General features: G+C 38.4%; 1 protein-coding gene and 1 pseudogene across 3 annotated transcripts in view; both read right to left on the minus strand.

Annotated features, from left to right (window-relative positions):
• Positions 1-3029: 3029 nt before the first annotated feature.
• On the minus strand, positions 3030-3147 carry LOC112616754 (annotated as a pseudogene).
• Positions 3148-12643: 9496 nt separating this feature from the next.
• SMARCA1 (SWI/SNF related, matrix associated, actin dependent regulator of chromatin, subfamily a, member 1) overlaps positions 12644-21793 on the minus strand; it is a 77372-nt gene continuing 68222 nt past the window's right edge. For 2 of the 3 annotated variants that reach the window (XM_025373001.1, XM_025373002.1), the window contains 2 exons: positions 14477-14587; positions 12644-13378 (listed from right to left, as the gene is read on the minus strand). In XM_025373001.1, coding sequence (XP_025228786.1) covers positions 13307-13378; positions 14477-14587 — 183 coding nt within the window. In that variant the 3' untranslated portion in view covers positions 12644-13306. Of the gene's footprint in view, positions 13447-14445; positions 14588-21793 lie in introns of all 3 variants that reach the window. The other variant, XM_025373003.1, reaches the window with a different exon arrangement.

Below are 21793 nucleotides of genomic sequence, written 5' to 3' on the forward strand. Positions count from 1 at the left end.
GTGTAATTGTGTAGGTTGTGCACTGCACAGGGCACACAGATGAGGGAGTAAGGGGGAGTTAAAATCCAGCCTGAGCTCAGCTGCTAAGTGAGCTCTTACCTGCCTAGAGGAGGACTCTACTAAATCTGCACAAATGTTGACCTTACAGGTTCATGTTGACTCTCAGGGTTGTTTGGATTGAAATCAGAAGTTTACTGCTCCTCCTAGACTGTGAATGCATAAAAGGCAGGGACAGTGCCATGTTCATCCTTTTACCCCCAGCATCCTCAATGCCTAGCATAAAGTAGGAACTTCATATTTGTTTAATAGATCCTGAATAAATATAAGATATAAACAGTTCCTTAACCTCTTAACATTACAGTGATAACAAGTGCCAGAAATTTTTCTCTCACCTTTAGGTTGAAAAACATTTTTTAAAAGTCATACAGGAAAATAAATAAAACTAATATTAAGTCAGTCGCATTTGTATGCCAGGAATTTCACATATATCATTTCATTTTATGCTTCCAATAACCCTACCCATTAAGTCCTCTTAGTAGTGATCATACTTAACATACTTAATCAACATACTTAACAATCAGTACAACATAGGCACCCACCAATCAGAGTGGACACTGATAGAGCTCAGCTATAAACAACTGTTCCACCCATGCTGGTAAGTATCAACTCAATGTCAGCCCTGAGTATGTCATCCTCACATTAGAGATAGGCAAATGCATGCTCGGGAAAGTTAGATAATGTGTCAAGCTCACATAGCTAGTTAAGTGGAAAAACCAGGCCTACAACCTGGCTGATTCCCAAAACATGTGCTCTTTCCCCCATACCATGATACCACTATATCATCTGTATATAGCTTAGCAGGCGTGTGGCAGCTTCGCCTGTTTCCTGACATCTGGCGCAATGTCTATTCACTAGAGTACTTCACCTCCCCAAAGAGGAATAATCATAGTTTTTAACTCTGAAGTAATTACCTTGATTCCACAAGTCACACGCAACTACTCATGTGGCTTTATAGTAATGCTTCATATCTTAATAAATCTGAGTGGTACATTTTTATTACTTCATACATTGAAGGGGTTAGGAACAGGAGACAATTCTCGATTAAGGCTCCTGGCTCCCTTTAAATTTGCTAAAGTTAATTTTCTTTAAACTTGGACTAAATAATGTAGTTCCTTTCCACAATTATACCTCAACTGCTTAAGATTATACCCAATGTACTTTTGTTCTGTGAAAGTTCGGGGCAATACTTTGCATCCTACACATTTTACTATTGGTTAATGAATTCTAGCTTGTTTCAAGAGATCATATGTTCTATGAACACATGTTCCTTTGGGGACCCTGTTATTTACTCAATCCTTGGACCACCCACCATATAGCCCTATGGCCAGACACTATACATAATGCCAAATCCCTACTAGGAATGAAAACACTGAACAGTGCTTGGGTTTGTTTTGAGTTTGTTTTCCATTACAGCCCTGCAGGGAATTCTAATAAACTAGTTTATACTATTAAATCAGTTCTTCTCTGTAAAATAAAGGGGATTTTTTTCCCTTAGTTTAGTTTTACTGGAATGTAGTACTAACCTACAGACAATCTAATCATTCTGATTTGTGACCAAAATTTATTTCACTTGCAAGAAGACAGTGAACCTAAGGAAAGATTATCAGTTTTAAAATGCTTTTTAAAAGACATGCTTTCCCTTTTTTTAAAGCAAGACATGTTGAAATTGCTTTAGAACAAATCAATCAAACTATGAAATGCTTTATTTACAACTACATTGATACAAGTACACATAGAAAATATTGTACACATGCCTTCTGTAATATAAGTTTTGGATCCTCTTTCCATTTAAATCATGGGGTGGCATTCAAAATAATTAGTAACCAGAATGGCACAGACATAAGCCAATCAAAATGGAGGAGGCCAACCCTAGCCCTGAAGCAGAAGCCTGGAGTCCTCTGCTATGCCACAAAATAACCCTTTAGTTGTTGGGTAGTAAGAAGGTGTTGGGGGTCTCAGGAAGGGATCAAGTCAGTTGGGGTAAGAACGCATTCAAGAGGTTCAGGGAAGGAACTATTTACCAATCACTAAGTAGTATTCAGTATTTTAATAACAAGTTTAGCTGGTTATTAAATAATTGCCAGTATTGTTATATTCTAATTTATATTATATTTTAATATTACAGTAATAGCAGTATAATTTGAAATAAACACTATGGTGAGTACCATCTAAAAATCAATCTGCCAGTCAATACACTGTACTCAAAATGTCCATCAATGCCTGCCAGACCCCAGGCCCGTTGTCCACCTACTCTACTCTTAGCCCCTACTGTCTAGCAGCCATGTTATGTATTATATTAGTGTGCCCTTCATTGGACACAGCCAGTGAGACTCAGGATGAATTCACAACTCAAGGGCCAAAAATCCACAAGCCAGTCAGCAACCTTTGACATAGCTGGCACAAAAATAAACTGGCCAACCAATCAGACTCCCAGTCTTGGGAATTTTGAGTTGGGAAGCATGGAAAGATTCACGCATGGGGCATTAGTCCTTCCTGGCAGGAAATGAGAATTCAAGAGGTGATCACAGAAGTATCACTATATAAAAAGAGGATTGGAGGAGCTAGGGTTGGACACAAGTGGCAACAGTTAATCCCAGGTGAGTATGGACATCACAATCAGCATATGAGGAACAGTGGCAATCCAGGTGCCAGGAGGGATAACACAGGGAGACCTCTGTTTTGAGTTTACAAATCAAGGGCTTCCAAGGATCATAACTGTCAGATGACCTAGTGAAATTCTCCTAGATTGAAACTACCATACAGCGAGACAACAAAGCCCACTTCAGCTCAACCACCAAAGGCCTGGATTCAAATTGGCACCCTAGAAACAGCAGTTTTCAAAGCGTGATTCCTGGACCAAGAGCATCAACATCACCTGGGAACTTGTTAGAAATGCAAGTATCTACTGAATCAGAAACTCTGGAGATGGAGCTCGGCATTCTGGATTTTTTTAAATTAAATTTAAATAATGCCTACAGCACTCATGTTCCCAGGGGGTCTCCCATCCAAGTACTAACCAGGCCCAACCCTGCTTAGCTTCCAAGATCAGGCGAGATTGGGCATGTTCAGTGTGATATGGCAATAGGCCAGTTTGAGTTTTAACAAGTCTTTCAGGTGATTCCAATCCAAGTTCGAGTTTGAGAACCAATCCCTCAAGTTGCCTTTGCCCAGAGTGCCAACATTACCTAGAAGTGTACTTCTGCTGCCCTCAGATCATCTCAGGGATAATCGTCCCAGAGGCAGATTCCCCAGTTAGTCAGATTTGCTGATGAAAGAACTCCTCTGCAATAGTTTATGCTTACTGGTTTCAGTATATAATTCATCATTCCCAAGCAGCTGCAAGGATGCAATATACACGCTGAACCAAAGACCACAAGCAGGCCCAGGAACTGAAGATTTAAGGATGTCCCCTAAAGGTTGCAGACAGAGACTGACAGGCAGCTTTTAATATGATTCTTTCATATGGCTTCTAGATGAAACCGAGTTGTGTCTCTCCTGGAAGCACATGTTTGTGGTTGAGGTGTAATAGGTAGGTGGTTTTAGGCAGAGACATCTTTGGTATTGTATATAGGAGAAAGGTCAGCGTACTAACGGGCAAGAAACAGACTATATGAAAATGTCAATTACTGCCTGTTAGTCCACTGCCTGCTTGCAACCTCTGCTGCTCTTGCTGCCAAGTTTTATATCACATGACCTCACCCTTTAGCCACAGGGTGTACCCCTGACCCAGTTGTAGCCAAGTCAGTCGAGTCACTTACCTACAATGTGGCCTGATGCAGAAGATGATCTATGCCCATATGATTTCTCCCATTCAAAAACGTGAAGGCGGCAGCAGTTAGAAATGAGAGTTAGAGTTTACCAAAAATGTCCTGAGGAAGAGAGGGATCTACGAAGGATCATGGCAAGAAAAAGTAACAATAAAAGCAGAACTCATGCACAAAATCAGTAGGCCATTGATTAGAGCTATGGACACATACAGAGAGAAGCAGGGATGCTGAGAGAGAGAATGACAGTGACAGAGACATTGAGAGAGACATCATGTAGCCCCGGAGAGAGATGAAGAGCATAACTGCCTCGATTTCTGCTGGCTGATGTCCTTATAATAACCACCTGTTCTTATTTAGGTAGTCAGCGAGTTACTAGAGTGCCTGAGGAGAGAGCTATTTATATTTGTTTGAGTGTAAGAGCACGTGAGAGCAAGTAACAAGATGATAGAGACACAGAGCCAATGAGAGGCAAGGGCAATAAAATAAAGAAACAGAGACAGACTGTCCCTATGGATACAAAGCTTGAAGGGTATTCTGTCAGAGAAGGGGTCATGGCCACAACCCCTTCTCTCTAGGGTTTAACCTGAGGTGCAATTAAAAATGAAGAATGAATGAACAACTGAATGCATGAATACACAAATGAGTAAATAATAAATAGACAAGTACATTTTAAATGAATAAAGTTAATGACATTTGTCAGGATGGACAGAGATGACGACGGCCAAGGTCCAGTGGCAAAAAGAGCAACAAAGCTTCTGAGATCAAACCACTATGAGACCAGAAAGATGACTCAAGCATTTGAATTTCAAACCATTTTTGCTGGAACATCTTTGCCCAATGGTGGACTGAGTGGGGATCTCACTTAGGGACCAGTGACATGGGAGTTGAGACATTTTGCCCCAGAAACATTAATTTAGTCATAACAAGTAACAGGGCACAGTCAGTCCAGCCCCATCCATGGAAATAATGGCAATTATGGGATCACAAATCATGATAACTTTGGTGGCAGCAAAAGTGACAGGAAAGCCTGTTCTGAAGCAAACAGCTTAGGTAGCAAAGGTAAAGGTCTCCTGCCTCAAAAAAGCTTGTCTGAGTTCTGACCCAGTGACAGAATAGGGGTGGTAGGACCGTCCCTGAACCTCAATAAATATCTTGAACCTCAGGGTACTCTCAAACAATACAGGGCATTTTGATCTCACTGCCCAGTTTTGGCCCCACTATTTTGACCACAAGGCCTTTTTTTTTTTTTTTTTTTTTCCTGCATGTTGCTTTCTTCTTCTCAGACTATGAACCATTCTGGTTATAAGAACTCAACTTTACTAGAAGTTTAATTTAATACCCCTATTTGAACTTATAAGGATTTCTTTGAATGTATAAATAGGAATTTGACAACTTGAAAGTAGCTGAGCCCATGAGATGCTGAGCCCAACCCAAACTGCTAACCCACAGAATTGTGAGTTGCAAGTGGTTGTTTTAAGCCACTGAGTTTTAGGGTAGATTTTTATGCAGCAAAAGGTAACTGACATGGAGCCTGTCTGAAATAAAGCCAAACCAAGTGTAGTTGTCTTCAAAGCCTAAAGCCGAAAATTCTGAATGTGGTTCTGAATGATTTCCTTCAGCACGGCAAATCCATATCCCCGCATCCTGAGAGATAAAATCACTAATTCCAGTTCTATGAGGTTTAAGCAGTGCAGCTTGGCATACCACAGCACCTACCTAGCATTGCAGAAGATCTCCACGTGAGGAAAATTATGGCATGCAAACTATTCACATATAGTCTACATTGCTTTTTTTAAAAACTACAAAATAAAAACAAATCGTTTAAAAACATAGTCCATCCATATTCAAATTTCAGTGTATGTGCATTTATAACAGCATATGAAAGTATCACATTTTCTCCCAGTATTGTAAACAGCAGCAAGTTGCCATTTCCCAGAAGACTCAAAATACTGTGACATCATGGTATAGTAAACCATTGTCTCAAGGATTCAAGTTCACTGATAAAGAATCTCACCAATAATCAAAAACTGTGTTAGAAAATAAGTCCCACATAGGTGATGTGATTCTCACAGAAAGTTATTGAGTTTGCATTCTATAATGGTACCTCTTTTGATACCTTCTGTATTAGTCAATGCTCCAGCCACATATCAACACATAATCAAGCACACACTAAAGAATGTACCTGGTTGCCATAGCTAAGCATCTAAGCAAGCATAGTGTCCATATTGACTTCCAGGCAAAGGAGTTAAAAGTTCCTCTCTAGTCTGCTCCCCAGCCTCCTACCCAAGTAGTGGAGGAGTGCTGAATTGATGGGCAAGATTCCTGGGCGCTGTTGGAACCACAGTTTTTACTGGGTGGAGCCCTGAGAATATAAACAATCCCATACAGGTAGAAAGCCCCTTTCTGGGTTCATTCTCTCTGGGGCTGGTGGCTGTAACTTTTTTTTTTCTCATTTGAATGGCAAATTTGGAAATTTGACTTTGGCCTAAGGGAAATGCTAAGCTATTTATCCTGTTTGGGTTCTGAGTTCCACATTATCTCTACTCTAAGCTTCCTTGTGGTCAGCTTAGTAGAGTGCTGAAATAGAGTCTGGGGGTCAATGCCCCCAATATTATTTTACTTCCTTTGCCACTCTTTAATCACATGTGTCTCTTGTGGAACACACCAGGGTGACAGGGCCAAGGCAGAATTTAAATATTCCCAAGTCACCCGGCCAATCACTACCATAATTCATCCCTTAATGGTGCCTGGATCTCACTTCTGTCCCTGACACTGATATGATCTCAAGAAGACAGGGCAACTGTATTCCCCAGGGACAGACATTTGGGGAATAAAGTCCCACAAAAGAGATTGAGGTTTAGTCCTCAAACTTGAAGCACTGCTGCTGCAGGGCCAGTGTATAATCTCCCATGTGTAAAAGGCAGGTGCTGGTATTGGTGTAAATATTCATTTTAGGAGCTAGGATAACCTTGTCCATGACTTCAAACTGCAGGAGCCACAAGGTTCTGCAGCTAGGTCTCCCTAAAATAAACAGAATTCCAGTGTGTGACATTTTTGGCCTATTGGATCATTAGATCCAAATACTCATACACCTAACTTAGATGACAGGCCTAGACTCTGTTCCTCTGAACTTTGTTTTAACTTGTATCCAGAGATAGAGAATAATGGTCACATAAAATTCTGAGGTGTCATGGCCTTCTCTGAAGTTTTCTGAGTCCCTTCCCCACCATATGTTCTCATGTTGACTCTGATTTGGACATTGCATAAACCCTAATATAAGAATCTGTGGAGAAAAGATAGAGTTAAAAAAATAACCCTTAGTGATTTGCAAGGCCTAATCAAAAGACGACACACCTTGCAGTTTCTTTCCTGATCAGGAATCTTCAATAAACATCGGCCAAGAGTCTAATTATGGTTGTGGACTTTAGAGACCTCAGAGTGTGGATGCAATCACTGAAGGAAGGTAGAGTTCACTCATAAAAAGAGATTAAGACCTTCACTACATGGAGACAGTAGCTTACTCTCGGACTGAGGTGAAGAGTAAAAGTCAATGAAAGAAAAAAGATCAAAAGTCGACAGGGCATTAAATAATAACTATATCCAGAATGCCATGGCTTTGAGAATTGGGTCGACCTGGAAATAAAGGCCCTTGGTTAGGTTAGGTTACATTATAAGATAGGTTAGACTACAGGATAGGATGTGTTAGATTACAGGATACTTTAAATGAACTAAAAACTCTTGCCCGGGAGATAGTTATTGCTTTGGAAGTGGTGGGAAGCAAGCCAGGAAAGAATTAGAAAAGGAGGCTGGGTGTGGGGCCTCACACCCGTAATCCCATCACTTTGGGGGGACCAAGGCGGGAGGATCATTTGAACCCAGGGGTTCAAGACCCACCTGGGCAGCATGGCGAAACCCTGCCTCTACAAAAAATACAAAAAATTAGCCCGTCGTGGCAGTGCACACCTATAGTCCCAGCTACTCGGGAAGCTGAGGTGGGAGAATCCCCTGAGCCAGGGAAGTCAAGGCTGCAGTGAGCCAAAATTGCACAACTGCACTCCAGTCTCAGTGACAGAATGAGACCATGTCTCAATAAACAAAACTAGGAAAGGAAGAAAGCTTGAGATCTTAGAAACCAGGATAGACATATATGAAAGGAGAAAAGGATATACCTACACAGATACAGCACCCAGATCTCAGACCCAATTGCAATCATTTCTCATGAAGGCAAAGGAAACCATCTACCTAACTGTAAACAGTGTAGCTAACATACATTAGGAAATAGTAGACGAAATACCATGACAATCTTAGTAGAAAGGGGTAAGTTATATTTCAGCAGTGATCTTATTGCCAGTACAAAACTAAATGCCAGTACAAAAACAAATGGCATTTGGAAACTTACAGTTGATTTCAGGAGAGGGCTGAATAATCCTACATGATGATGATGATGGTCACATAATAAATATTCTAGCAAAGGTGAGACCTTATGCAAAGATCTTTTCTATCTTGGATATAGCAAATAGGCTTTGAGCTCTACCACTGAAGGATATATGTTAATTCAAAACTATTCATGAAAAGAGGTAGACAGTTGTGAGATGAATAATGCTCACCATCAACCTCCCATAGATATATGGAGACTCTTGAAGACAGCCCACATAATTTGGTAATCCAATATATTGATGAATTCTAGTATATATATCACAGGAAGATCAGAAATTAACCAAGCATATCTTGGGGGCAATACAGACAGGGTTGAAAGTCAATGGAAAGATATAGCTTGGATCTGACTACAGTGGCCTAGATGAACGTTTCCTCAGCAGGAGAGCAATGTATCAGGAAAGGGACAAATGATCAAGTCACTAGGCCAACAGATGAAAAGAGCCTGTTATCAACAAGCTTTCGTAATGGTTGCATTACAGTAAGAAAGGCCAATGCTTGGTCCAAATATCTAAATGAAACACTGGTACAGGGAAGGAATACCAGCTAGCATGGAGAACACTTAAAAAGACAATAGCTTGGGCACCAGCTTTGGCCTTACCAAACACTTGAGAACCTTGTAACCTCTGCCTAATGATAATACCCAATACCATAGCTATTGGTGATACAAGAAAATTTCTTTTGTTAATTAGCTTCCAGAGGCCTGGAAGGCTTCTCTATCCTCTGTAAGGTAGCCTGGAAGAGCTCGGGGTTCCCAGTGCAGAATACCCTGATTCAGTCATACCACCCACTAGCTGTTCACAGAGGGAATAGAATTTATAAGAACAGATCAATAATATGCTATCCAGTCATTACTCTTATTAAACACCCTATGCTTTCTAAATGAATTACTAAGGGCCAAGAAGAGCTATGCACATAAGGCAAGTATCTTAATTTGAGTTCCCTCAGAAGCAAATGCTGATACAAAGATTCTAATTCAAGTCGTTTATTCAGGAGCTGACATAAGGAAATACCTACAGGTGAGTAGGGAAGTGATACAGGGAAAAGAAAGCAGTTAATAGAGTGTGTTATCAAGACAGCCGCTACTGTGGGTGGTTGGAGCTTAATCCGGTGGGTAAACTCTGGGGAACTATAAATCACATACCTTAGTTACCTTGCTCAAGAGGTAAGAGAGTTGGGGTATTCCTACACCAACTCCCATCAGTTTTTTTATTCAGAGTCACTTCCAGAGGTGTTAATCCCTAGCTCTTCCAGCCTACCATGCGGAGGGTAGAGAAGCCTTCTAGGCCTCTGAAAAAGCCTTCAGAAAGAGACAGTGGCAAATAAAAATCAGTTGGAACACACAGAAATAATAAGGCTGAGGGATAGGTGACAGGACAGTTAGTATTAGCTATGTGTATTTCAACCACAGAAAAAATCTTACTCCTGTCTATCAGGCAGGATGGCTTGGGGAGATGAAGGAAACATGAGATGGAATACGCAGAGAAGTTGGAAATTTGGTAACAACCTGAGGATTTCAGGAATTGGTAAGAACACCTGGAGAGAAAGACATGTGGTGGCCTTGAAGCTGGCCTGGACTCTTAGCTGCACTGGCTACTGCACCATAGAGGGGAAACAATAGACCACAGTGGGGACTTTTGCCAATAATTGGGAAATAACAGCATTTCATTTTGATGACAGTAGATAGATTCACCAGTTAGGTAGAGGCTTTTCAAACCAAACACCTAGCAACTAAGATAGCTGCAAATATTTTAGTTCAAAAATTTCTCTTAACTGGGAGTCTTAGACAAAGAATCAAATTTGGAAACACATTTCATGGGAAAACTGTGTAATCTGACAAGTATCCAAGTATAGCCTGACACTCGTAGGCTAGGTAGCCAGAGAAAAACACAGAACTATACAATAAAGCCATACTAATGGCTATGATAAAAACAAGAGATTACTGAGCTCACCACCTGCCTTCTTTTGATTCTAAGGAAATTAGAGCCTGAGTAGCCAATGAATCAAGACAGAGCTTTACAAGGACCTCTGTGGAAGATCTAGGGTTGTTGGGAAATTCATTCACTGCTTATCTTTTACAGATAGAGGCCTTGAGTGAAGGAAGCCACTCAGGGTCTCTGTTTCTGTGCTCACTTTCCTCCTTGTACATTTTCCAAACAAGGAATCAGGTTGGGTCAGATTCCAATGTAATCCACTGGACCATTTTTGCTGGTGGGCAGAGTCATTATGCTTTATAAGACTGCATTCATGTATATAGCACTCTCTTCTGCTTCCTCTGGCCTCCATACAGCTGACATAGTAAACTGACAATCCAGATTCATCTCCCCAACATGGCAGCCATGTCTAGGCCACTTGTTTGAAGTGGGATTTCTTTGTTGGGACTTTTACATTTTCAATGGGAGTTGAATTTCTCTGAGGAAATTTCACAATAAGAGGGGTTTCATATTCAGACTTGAGGCATTTTGTATTTCCAAGATGTTACTATTTGGACTAAGCTATCATCTGGTGTTCACTGTATGGGTCTGTTTGGTAGGCTAGGTTCAACAAAGTAGCTATACATACTTTAAGATGAGAGGTAGAATAGGTGATGAATTTTTCACTAAATATATAGTGTGGTCTTTAAGTTAAGTCCTGAATAAAACTATTTCACAAGTTTCTAAGGATGACATCAGAAGCATCCATTGAAGGCCCTGGGGACCTGAATTTCACATCTCTTTGGTCCAAGAAAGACTCATAACAGCCATGATATGGAACAGGGAAATGGCTCCATGAAAAGAAGAACTTACCTGCAGATTTTCTCCCCTAAAGTAGAGAATCACATATTAGCTCAGCTACCTACCCCTTTGGATTACCAGAGAAAGAATGAGAATTAGAGATTATTAAATGTCCGTGTTGGGGTTCAAAGACCCTAACTGTGCAAGCTCCCACCCGCCATCTTCACTGCTCCCTAGGAAAAGAAAGGCTGAACTGACTGATCAGAGTCCAGACCCTTATTAGGCTGTTTTCTACTGCATACAACTTGGCGTTATCAGTAAAAGTCTCTGGTATCATTTTCCCCAGCACAGACGACTAACTACAGCTATTCATATCATTGGAGTAGAAAATTCCAAGGTTAGATTTTGGGCTGAAGAGCTCTGGAGTTTGCAGCCAAAGCACCAGCTAGTGAAGTATTACTTTGCTCACCTTAACCTCCCTTCCTTACAAAAAAGGCAGTTAAGCCAAGGATAGATTTGGGTATCCCTGGGTCCCCTAATATCGTCCCAACCTTGTCTCTTAATAGAATCCCAATTTTACCCCAACCCCCAACAGGGTACAAGAGTCTAAGTGCTAATAGTGGAAACAGTAAAAATAATCCAACCAGAAACATGGCAGTAAGAGATATAAAATCCGGACAATGAATGGAGACTTAGAAGAGTCCCACAGACAGTCAGTTGTTGTTCTAGAAGATCTATTCCTCTGTTGGAGAATCTCTATGAAGATTGAGGATGTGAAGAATGCTGACTTACACTCAGGGGCTACCCAGAATTTGCTAGTAGTACACTAAAGAGAGTCTGATAGGAAATGCAAAAAGATCTTGGAAGGGGGAAGAGACAACTCTTTAGTGGTCCAAACCTTGTTTTGGTAACTAACATCATTATCCTGCATTCTCAGCTTTACTTATTTGTTGTGTATTTCACACTAGATTCAGATCCATTTTCCCTGCTCTCTTACAATCTGACCCAAACTCTGATTAATTCCACACTAAAAGTTTCATGTAATAGACCCAGGTTCATTCCTGAACTGACAGTCTCTGTGACAGAGGCAGTAATGTAAGACGTTCCATTTATTTCCCTACATTTGCTAGCCCTCTTTCAGGTATATAGGATGACAGGACTACTTTGGTGGCAATGAAATATAAGTGGATGTGACACATGTCATTTCTGGGCTGAGGCAGTAAAGAGCCTAAGTGCCACATGTTCCAGACGTTGCAGCCACAAAAGAGCAGAGCCTTAGTCATCCTGGAACCTTGAGTTACCATGTGGAGCAGATCCCTTCCCATTCCCACATCCCTCTGTCCTGCATGAGATATGTAGTGTGAGCAAGAAAAAAACTCTTGGTGTATAAAACCTCTGACACTTTTGAGATTGTTACCTGAGCATAACTGTATTAGTGACAAACACAGCCCCCCTTCTTCTGCATGCATAGTGCTTATTTCATACTCTAAACTTAATTGTTAATAATTCTACATGTTACACCCAGGCCCTTCTGAACTGGCTCTATGGGACAGAAGATCACACACAAGTCAGCAAGCAAAGCTTTAACTTTGAACCAAATACACAGTAGTAAACAGTACAATTCAGTAAACACAACTACTTTCTACTGCACAAAAAAACAGGAAATAATTAAATTTCTTATAGACATTTCTTTATTATATTTTCCCACTTGAATATTTAGAGAATAATTTAAATGTAATGCATACTGACAGCAAGCACAGTATCAAATATTAGTTTTTTTAATATTTTTCTTTCCTCACCCTTTATTCCTTTGGAAAAAAATATTTAGATGACCTCAAAGAAACAAGTATTATGCTAATCACAGTATGCAGTAACACATACAAGCCCAGACTCAATAGAAAAGAAAGCAACAAAGAAGTGAAAAAGTCTTTCTCCTCAAATCATTTTAATTCGTTTTTCCACAGCCATATAAATTTAAAGTATGAAACAACAATAATACAACTATAGAATCTAGGTTCTCTTTCAAAGCAGCGGCATATAAAACATAGAAAAGCTAAAACCTCAGCACAAGCTTCAAAAGAACAAGGACTGAGAGGATCTTGATGAAGACATGAAATGCACAAAATACAGTACACAAAATACTAGAATGCCATAAAATATAAAGCTACACATTTCAGGTAGAAAGCATTGTAAAATATATAAAATATGCAAGAAATCAAAACCAAAGAGATTTTTCTTAGAGTACCATGAATACACTGGAACTGGCAATTAGCATTTGAAGATGGGAACAAGAAAATAGCAGTTTCCCATTTAAAACTTTATTTCTAGGCTTTAGGATTTCACCTTCTTGACATCCTTCTTTCCAGAGCTCTCAGTAGCTGACTCTGCTTTTCTTTTCTGTGACTAAAATGGAAACAGATTTAATGTTCTGCTCCAATATGCACATTTTAAATGGCCCAACAATGTTAAATCTAGGATGCAAATGCATTAAAAAAAAATTTTAACATGAATATTCACTTAAATGTTATATTCACAGTTAATGTTCTATATAGCCCAACAAACTATATAACCCAATGTAAAATAATCTTCAAAGATGTTTCTTTTTATGAAAAGACATAAAATACCCATCAAAAATAGTCATCAAGTATCTACTTACACACGGTATTATAAATGTACTCTTATCTTAAAGAACTACTTAATGTTTTCTGGGCAAAATTTTATTTGTGAGTATATATTTTTTAAAAACTTATGATAGGTTTTAACATACCATATTTCATATCTTCTATGATACACATTTCTTTCACATTTTAGCATCTCTGAAATCAGGATGCATCTTACAACGGACGACAAATTACACCTGGCAGCATTTTCCCTCAGTGGTACATAAAATAATGCTGTGTCTTACAATGGAAGGCATCTTAGATTCGATGAAATATGGCAGTTTACTTAACCACACTCAAATAATACGATCTATTAAAGAATATTTTAAATTACAGCTATACAAAGCAACCTGACCGGATTAAAATCAAGTTATCCTATCAATTCAACAGTTCACTTATTACCAAGCAATGCTTTGTTGTCTGCTCAGAGTTCATTTGTACTCATAGTTCCACAAACATCAGAAAACTTACTTGATCAAATCAGAACTCCTAGTTTCAACTTTAGCCCAATCCCATCCCACCCTTACCCCTCTGCTACCCCCATGATAGCTCTAGTCTCAATTCAGAAGATTTCGCTTGCATTATACTTCTGTTTAGATTCATGAGGAATTTTTAAAAATACTGAGCCTAGTTACTAGGGAGTTCCTAACCATATGTTCTACAAACAAATAAGAAACATGGTAGTGATGTAACTCTTTTTCTGTCCAAAACAAATTAGCATTTCATAAAACCAGCTTTTATTTATAGGTATCACTGTGGCATTAAACATAATATAGGCATTTTAATTATGTAAAAAAAAATGGGATCTACCTAAAAGTTAGGAAAATGCTGAAAATTTTACCATTGGAGTTTTAGTTGCCCGTTTCTTCTTTTCTGCTCTCTCTCTTTCCTCAATTTCCATATTTTCTTTCTCAATCAATGAAATCAGAGTATTACAGCGTCTCTGGAATTCCTAAATGAAGTAATAAAAAGATTTTTAATTTCTGCAACCCAATCATAATCTTTAAAAGGCTGACAACTATTTAAATGTATGATTTCTGTGGTACAGAATTTCCAAAACTGCCATTTTTCTGAAAAATATTCACACAGAGTATTAATAGATTGCACCAAAAATAAGGAGGGGGGGTAAGTGTCATTTATGGATGACTGGTTAAACAAACCGTGATACATCCATATCATATAATATTACTCAGCAATAGAAAGGAAAGAACTATTAATATAGTTAACAATCTGAGTGAACCTCAAGGGAATTATGCTACGTAAAAAAAAAAAAAAAAAAAAAAGCTAATTTCAAAAGGTTACATACCATATTATTGCATTTATATAACATCCTTAAATGACAAAATTATAGAAAGAGAGAACAGATCAACGGTTGCCAGGAGCTAGGGAGAGGAGAGATGGTGGGTGTGACTGTAAACAGATAGCACAATGGAGTCTTACGGTGGTGGAGGTTACACCACTCTACACATGACAAAACTGCATTGAACTGCACACACACACACACACACACACGCACGCACATGTATAACTGATGAAATCTGAACAAGCTCTATAGATTATATGAATGTCAATTTCCTGGTGGTGATATTTCACTATAGTTTTGCAAAATGTCACTATTAGGGAAAACTGGGTGAAGGGTACATGGGACCTCTCTGTACATTTTCTTTACAACTTTTTGTGAATGTATAAATATTTCAAAATAAAAAGTTAACATAAATCACATAAACAAAAAAAATAAGGGGATGTTCTGTGGTCAAAATAAGTTTTAGAAGTACTCAGTTTACAAAAGGTAAACAGATTTACTTATTACATAGCTTCTCAGAGCCTTTCAGTTTCCTATGTGCACTGTGAACCACTAGGCATACAGGATGCAGCAGTTGTCAAAAATACTTAACCAACAGACTTTCTTCTCACCGGGCATCTTGTGGGATCAGAGTTCTGGGGACCACACCACAGTAAACACTGCTGTATTTGTTAATTCAGAGCAAATAATGCCTGAAAAGATTTCTACATTAACCTTGCCACTACCTATATTTCACTGTCAGCAAATCAATGCATGCAAATTATAAATACTTTTTATGAATGTATGGTGAGCATTAAACATGATTCATTAATATGGAATCTCATATATTAATAACCCTATATACTTTGCTATATTTTAAAGGTAAATAATGGTTTAACATCAAAGGATAAATAATATTTTAAGATATGATTCCTTTTCTGTATAAGCAAAAATGTCTGCCAGAATAGCCAAACACTCAAGAGAAAATGTAGGTTTCCTGGCAATTAAGAACAACCCCAACACATGCACATACAAATGGTCGAAGTGCAGGAATAGAAAACTCACCAAAAAAAAAAAAAAAAAAAAAAGCCCAAACATTAAAATCAAGTTTCACTGCAACTAATGACTAAAGAAATGCAAAGTAAAACAATGCCATCAAATTAGCAATGATATGTACAATGTTTGTATGCATGTATACATATATGGTATACATATCTGGTATTGACAATAAGATGTTGAAATGGGAACTTTCATTCACTGATGATGAAATGTCAATGCTACTATCTGCTATGGACTGAGGTATGTCTCTGCAAAATTCATTTGAAGCCCTAACCTGCAATGTGACTGCATTTGAAGATGGGGACTTTAAGGAGGTAATTAAGGTTAAATGAGGTCATATGGGCGGAGCCCTAATCCAATAGGACTAGTGTCCTTGTGAGAAGTGGAAGATACATCAAAGCTCTCCCTTTCTCTGCATGCACTCCAAGAATGGGCCACATGAGAACATCATGTGCAGAAGGTGGCCATCCACAAGCCAGGAAGAGAAGCCACACCAGAAACCAGCCCTGCTGGCACCTTGATCTTGAACTTTCAGTCTCCTTAACAGTGAGAAAATAAATTCCTGTTGCTTAAGCCACCCAGTCTGTGGCATTCTGTTATGGCCGCCCAAGCTAATACACTACCTTTTTCAAAAGCAAATTGGAAATTTCAATGAAGGATCTTAAAATTTTCATACCCTTTGACCTAAAAATTCCATTCCCAGAAATTCATTGTAAGGAAATGAGATGTATACAAAAATTTACAAAATAATGTTTAGAGCAGTGTTAAACTGGGAACTAACTAAAATTTTGGTAATCTGGAAATAGAATACACAGACACATATTATTATTATATATATACACAGAAAGAGCTAAAAGAATATTAACAACATTACTAGTCGTTAACAGCGGCTATCTCTGAGAGTAGGACCATTGATAACTTTTATTTTTCTCTTGATACTAGCCTGAATTCTCCAAATTTTCTGCAATGAACATTTAAGTCTTGGGCAATTTGTAACTCTTTAAGAACGAAAAATTGTTTAAAATTCAGTTTTATCTTTCCAAATAAAATCCAAAGAAAATGACATACAACATAGGAAATGTAAGATACAAAATAAGATCAACTATCCAGGCAAATGAATTTTAGGCTCTAAATGAAACCTGAAAGGAGGCAGAAAACCAGAGAGTCTAGCCAGAAAAAAAATTACTCATTAATGAATTATTGTTTACCTATTAAAAATAATCTAACATAATACTGGCATGTTCAAGTTTCTTGTGTATCTTCAATTACCCTGGGTTAAATAATTTACCAACAGTAACTCTGAAATTTTCCTTACTTAACAAAACAATAGTGATATCTTTAGTATGCAGACCAAATATTCTTCATAGTTTCATTCAATAACACACATACAAATTAAACAGCATGTTATTCAATTTATCTATTATAGAAAGGGCTAAGTTGACCCTGATGAGATTTGATCGTTGGTTTCTAGGGAGACTAAGCAGTCTTTATGTAAAGCTGATTCGTGAATCATTAAGCTATATCCTCTGGCTATTATTATTCTCAATAAGTAATAGTTGCTTGTGACTGGAGATATCTTTAGATACATACTCATGGTTCATGTGGGTGATTCGGAAAAAAAAACTAATACTTTTGAGACAGCCTCCTATGCAGGGAAGTAGAATACCTCAAAATGACTATAAATGGACTATGTAATTAGTTCATACCTTAATTCCTTTTAACCTGTCAATAACTACTCCAGACAGAAAAATAATCTAAGACTCTAGAGAAAGACATCGAGGAATGGGCAGATATAGGTGTTACCTTCCTAGCATAGGTCATGTCATGTTCTCTATAGATAATAGCTCCATTTTTTTATTCATATGCTTCATGACTGCCTAATGCAACATACATTATCATAAACAGAACACTAGCTAAAACTAGAAGTTAAAAGGAGAAAGGCTAGATTACCAATAAAAAATGACTCATTTATTGAATAAGTGACTATGAAATGACTATGAGAAATTTCATGATGTCAAAATCACTTCTTTTTCTATAATTTCTCCTTTCATATATTCTCCTAGACTCTTGTACATCTTTATCTTCCTATTTTGTGGGGGATTACAGGGAATTGTTCATAGGACCTCAAACTGTTTCCACAATTCTATAGTCTAATTATCTCTTTCTCTCACTATTTCCCCACACTGGATTTAAAAATGAAGTTGGAGAAAAACAGCACATAAGAGGAAAAGAGGAGATGCAAAAACAATAAAGACAACAGAAAAGAATAGGAAAATAACAAATAGAAAACTGCTCTGTAGTGTTAATAGCTGTGGCAAAAAATTCCTGTGTTCAAATGTATATGGGAAATGTTGGTTTTTTAAAATGTTAAACAAATGTCTTTATGATAGGACTTCTCAGAGCTTTTAGCATTCTAATGCAGAGTGGAAATGTAAATGGTAGGATTCAGTATCACCAGCATGTCCCAACTCTATCTGAACACAGAACTCTTGTTCTGCATGTCATCTATTTGCACACCCTGGAACAACATTTGGTAGAAATCAACTTGGGAAATGTTGCACAGCATGAGTGATGAATACAGCTAAGTTAGGATCAAAGTACAGGCATATCTTGTTTTATTGCACTTCACTTTACTGAGCTTCATAGATATTGTGCTTTTACAAATTGAAAGTCTGTAGCAATCCTGCACTGAACAAGTCTATGGGTGCCATTTTTCCAAGAGGATATGTTTACTTCATGTCTCTGTGTCACATGTTGGTAATTCTCACAATATTTCAAAAATCATCATTACTGTATCTGTTACAGTGACCTGAGATCAGTGGTCTTTTATGTTACTATCATAATCATTTTGGGGTACCACGAATCACATCCACATTAGATGGCCAACTTTATTTATAAATGTTGTGTGTATTCCGACCACTCTAATGACCAGCCGTTCCCCCATCTCTCTCCCTCCCTCACACTTCTCTCTATTCCCTGAGACACAATGATATAGAAATAGGGCTAATTATAACTCTAAAATGGCCCCCAGGTGTTCAAATAAAAGGAAAGGACTTACTCTAAATTAAAAGCTAGAAATGATTAAGCTTAGTGAGGAAGTTAAGACAGGCCAAAAGCTAGGCCTCTTGAGCTAAACAACTAGCCAAGTTGTGAATGCAAAGGAAACACTCTTGGAGGAAATTAAAACTGCTATTCCACTGGAAGTATTCCCTATGAAAACCGGCACAACAGAAGGATGTCCTCTCTCACCACTCCTATTCAACATAGTAGTGGAAGTTCTGGCCAGGGCAATCAGGCAAGAGAAGGAAAGAAACGGTATTCAAATAGGAAGAGAGGAAGTCAAATTGTCTCTGTTTGCGGATGACATGATTGTATATTTAGAAAACCCCATTGTCTCAGCCCAAAATCTCCTTAAGCTGATAAGCAACTTCAGCAAAGTCTCAGGATACAAAATCTATGCAATAATCACAAGCATACCTATACACCAATAATAGACAAACAGAGAGCCAAATCATGAGTGAACTCCAACTCACAATTGCTACCATGAGGATAAAATATCTAGGAATACAACTTACAAGGGGAAGGACCTCTTCAAAGAGAACTACAAACCACTACTCAAGGAAATAAGAGAGGACACAAACAAATAGAAAAACATTCCATGCTCATGGATAGGAAGAATCAATATCGTGAAAATGGCAATACTGCCCAAAGTAATTTATAGATTAAAGCTATCCCCATCAAGCTACCTTGACTTTCTTCACAGAATTAGAAAAAACTACTTTAAATTTCATATGGAACCAAAAAATAGCCCGTAGAGCCAAGACAATCCTAAATAAAAAGAACAAAACTGGAGGTATCACGCTACCTGACTTTAAACTATACTACAAGGCTACAGTAACCAAAACAGCATGGTATTGGTACCAAAGCAGATATACAGACCAATGGAACAGAACAGAAGCCTCAGAAATAACACCACACATCTAACCATCTGATCTTTGACAAACCTGACAAAAACAAGAAATGGGGAAAGGATTCCCTATTTAATAAATGGTATTGGGAAAACTGGCTAGTCATATGCAGAAAACTGAAACTAGACCCCTTCTACACCTTATACAAAAATTAACTCAAGATGAATTAAAGACTTAAACATAAGACCTAAAACCATAAAAACCTTAGAAGAAAACCTAGGCAATACCATTCAGGACACAGGCCTGGGCAAAGACTTCATGAGTAAAACACCAAAAGCAATGACAACAAAAGCCAAAACTGAAAAATGGGATCTACTTAAATTAAAGAGCTTCTACACAGCAAAAGAAACTATCATCAGAGTGAACAGACAAACTACAGAATGGGAGAAAATCTCTGCAATGTATCCATCTGATAAAGGGCTAATATCCAGAATCTACAAGGAACTTAAACAAATTTACAAGAAAAAAACCCAAACAACCCCATTAAACAGTGGGCAAAGGATATGAACAGACATCTCAAAACAAGACATTTATGCAGCCAACTAACATATGAAAAAAAGCTCAACATCACTGGTCATTAGAGAAATGCAAATCAAAACCACAATGAGACACCATCTCACACCAGTTAGAATGGCAATCATTAAAAAGTCAGGAAACAACAGATGCTGGAGAGGATGTGGAGAAATAGGAATGCTTTTACACTGTTGGTGGGAGTGTAAATTAGGTCAACCAGTTCCTCCAGTGTGGAAGACAGCGTGGCAATTCCTCAAGGATCTAGAACTAGAAATACCATTTAACCCAGCAATCCCATTACTGGGTATATACCCAAAGGATTAGAAATCATTCTAATATAAAGACACATGCACATGTATGTTTACTGCAGCACTGTTCACAATAGCAAAGACTTGGAACCAACCCAAATGCCCATCGATGATAGACTGGATAAAGAAAATGTGGCACATATACCCCATGGAATACTATGCAGCCATAAAAAAAGATGAGTTCATGTCCTTTGCAGGGACATGGATGAAGCTGGAAACCATCATTCTCAGCAAACTAACCCAAGGACAGAAAACCAAACACAGCATGTTCTCACTCATAAGTGGGAGTTGAACAATGAGAACACATGGACACGAGGAGGGGAACATCATACACTAGGGCCTGTTGGGGGGTGGGACACTAAGGGAGGGATAGCATTAGGAGAAATACCTAATGTAGATGCTGGATTGATGGGTGCAGCAAACCACCATGGCACATGTATACCTATGTAACAAACCTGCATGTTCTGCACATGTATCCCAGAACGTAAAGTATATTTAAAAAAAAAAAAAAAAAAGTGCTACGCCACTGAACACACAAGTGATAAGAAAGTCAAACAGCCTTATTGCTGCATGGAAAAAGTTTTAGTGGTCTGGATAGATCAAACCAGCCACAACATTCACAACATTCCCTTAAGCCAAAGCCTCATTCAGAGCAAGATCCTAACTCTTCAAAATTCTATGAAGGCTGAGAGAGGTGAGGAAGGTGCAGAAGAAAAGTTTAAAGTTGGTGGAGGTTGTTTCATGAAGTTTAAAGAAAGACGCTGTTTCCGTAACATAAGAGTGCAAGGGGAAACAGCAAGTGCTGATGGAGAAGCTGCAGCAAGTTATCCAGAAAAATCTAGCTAAGATAATTGATGAGGGTGGCCACACTAACCAATGAACTTTCAATGGAGACAAAATACCCTGATATTAGAAGATGATGCCATCTAGGACTTTCATAACTAGAGAGGAAAAGCGGATGCCCAGCTTCAAAGCTTCAAATGACATGTTTACTCGTTAGGGGCTAATGCAGCTGGTGACTTTAAATT

This window comes from Theropithecus gelada, chromosome X (assembly GCF_003255815.1).
Source record: "Theropithecus gelada isolate Dixy chromosome X, Tgel_1.0, whole genome shotgun sequence".
In the NCBI taxonomy this organism is placed as follows: domain Eukaryota; kingdom Metazoa; phylum Chordata; class Mammalia; order Primates; family Cercopithecidae; genus Theropithecus; species Theropithecus gelada.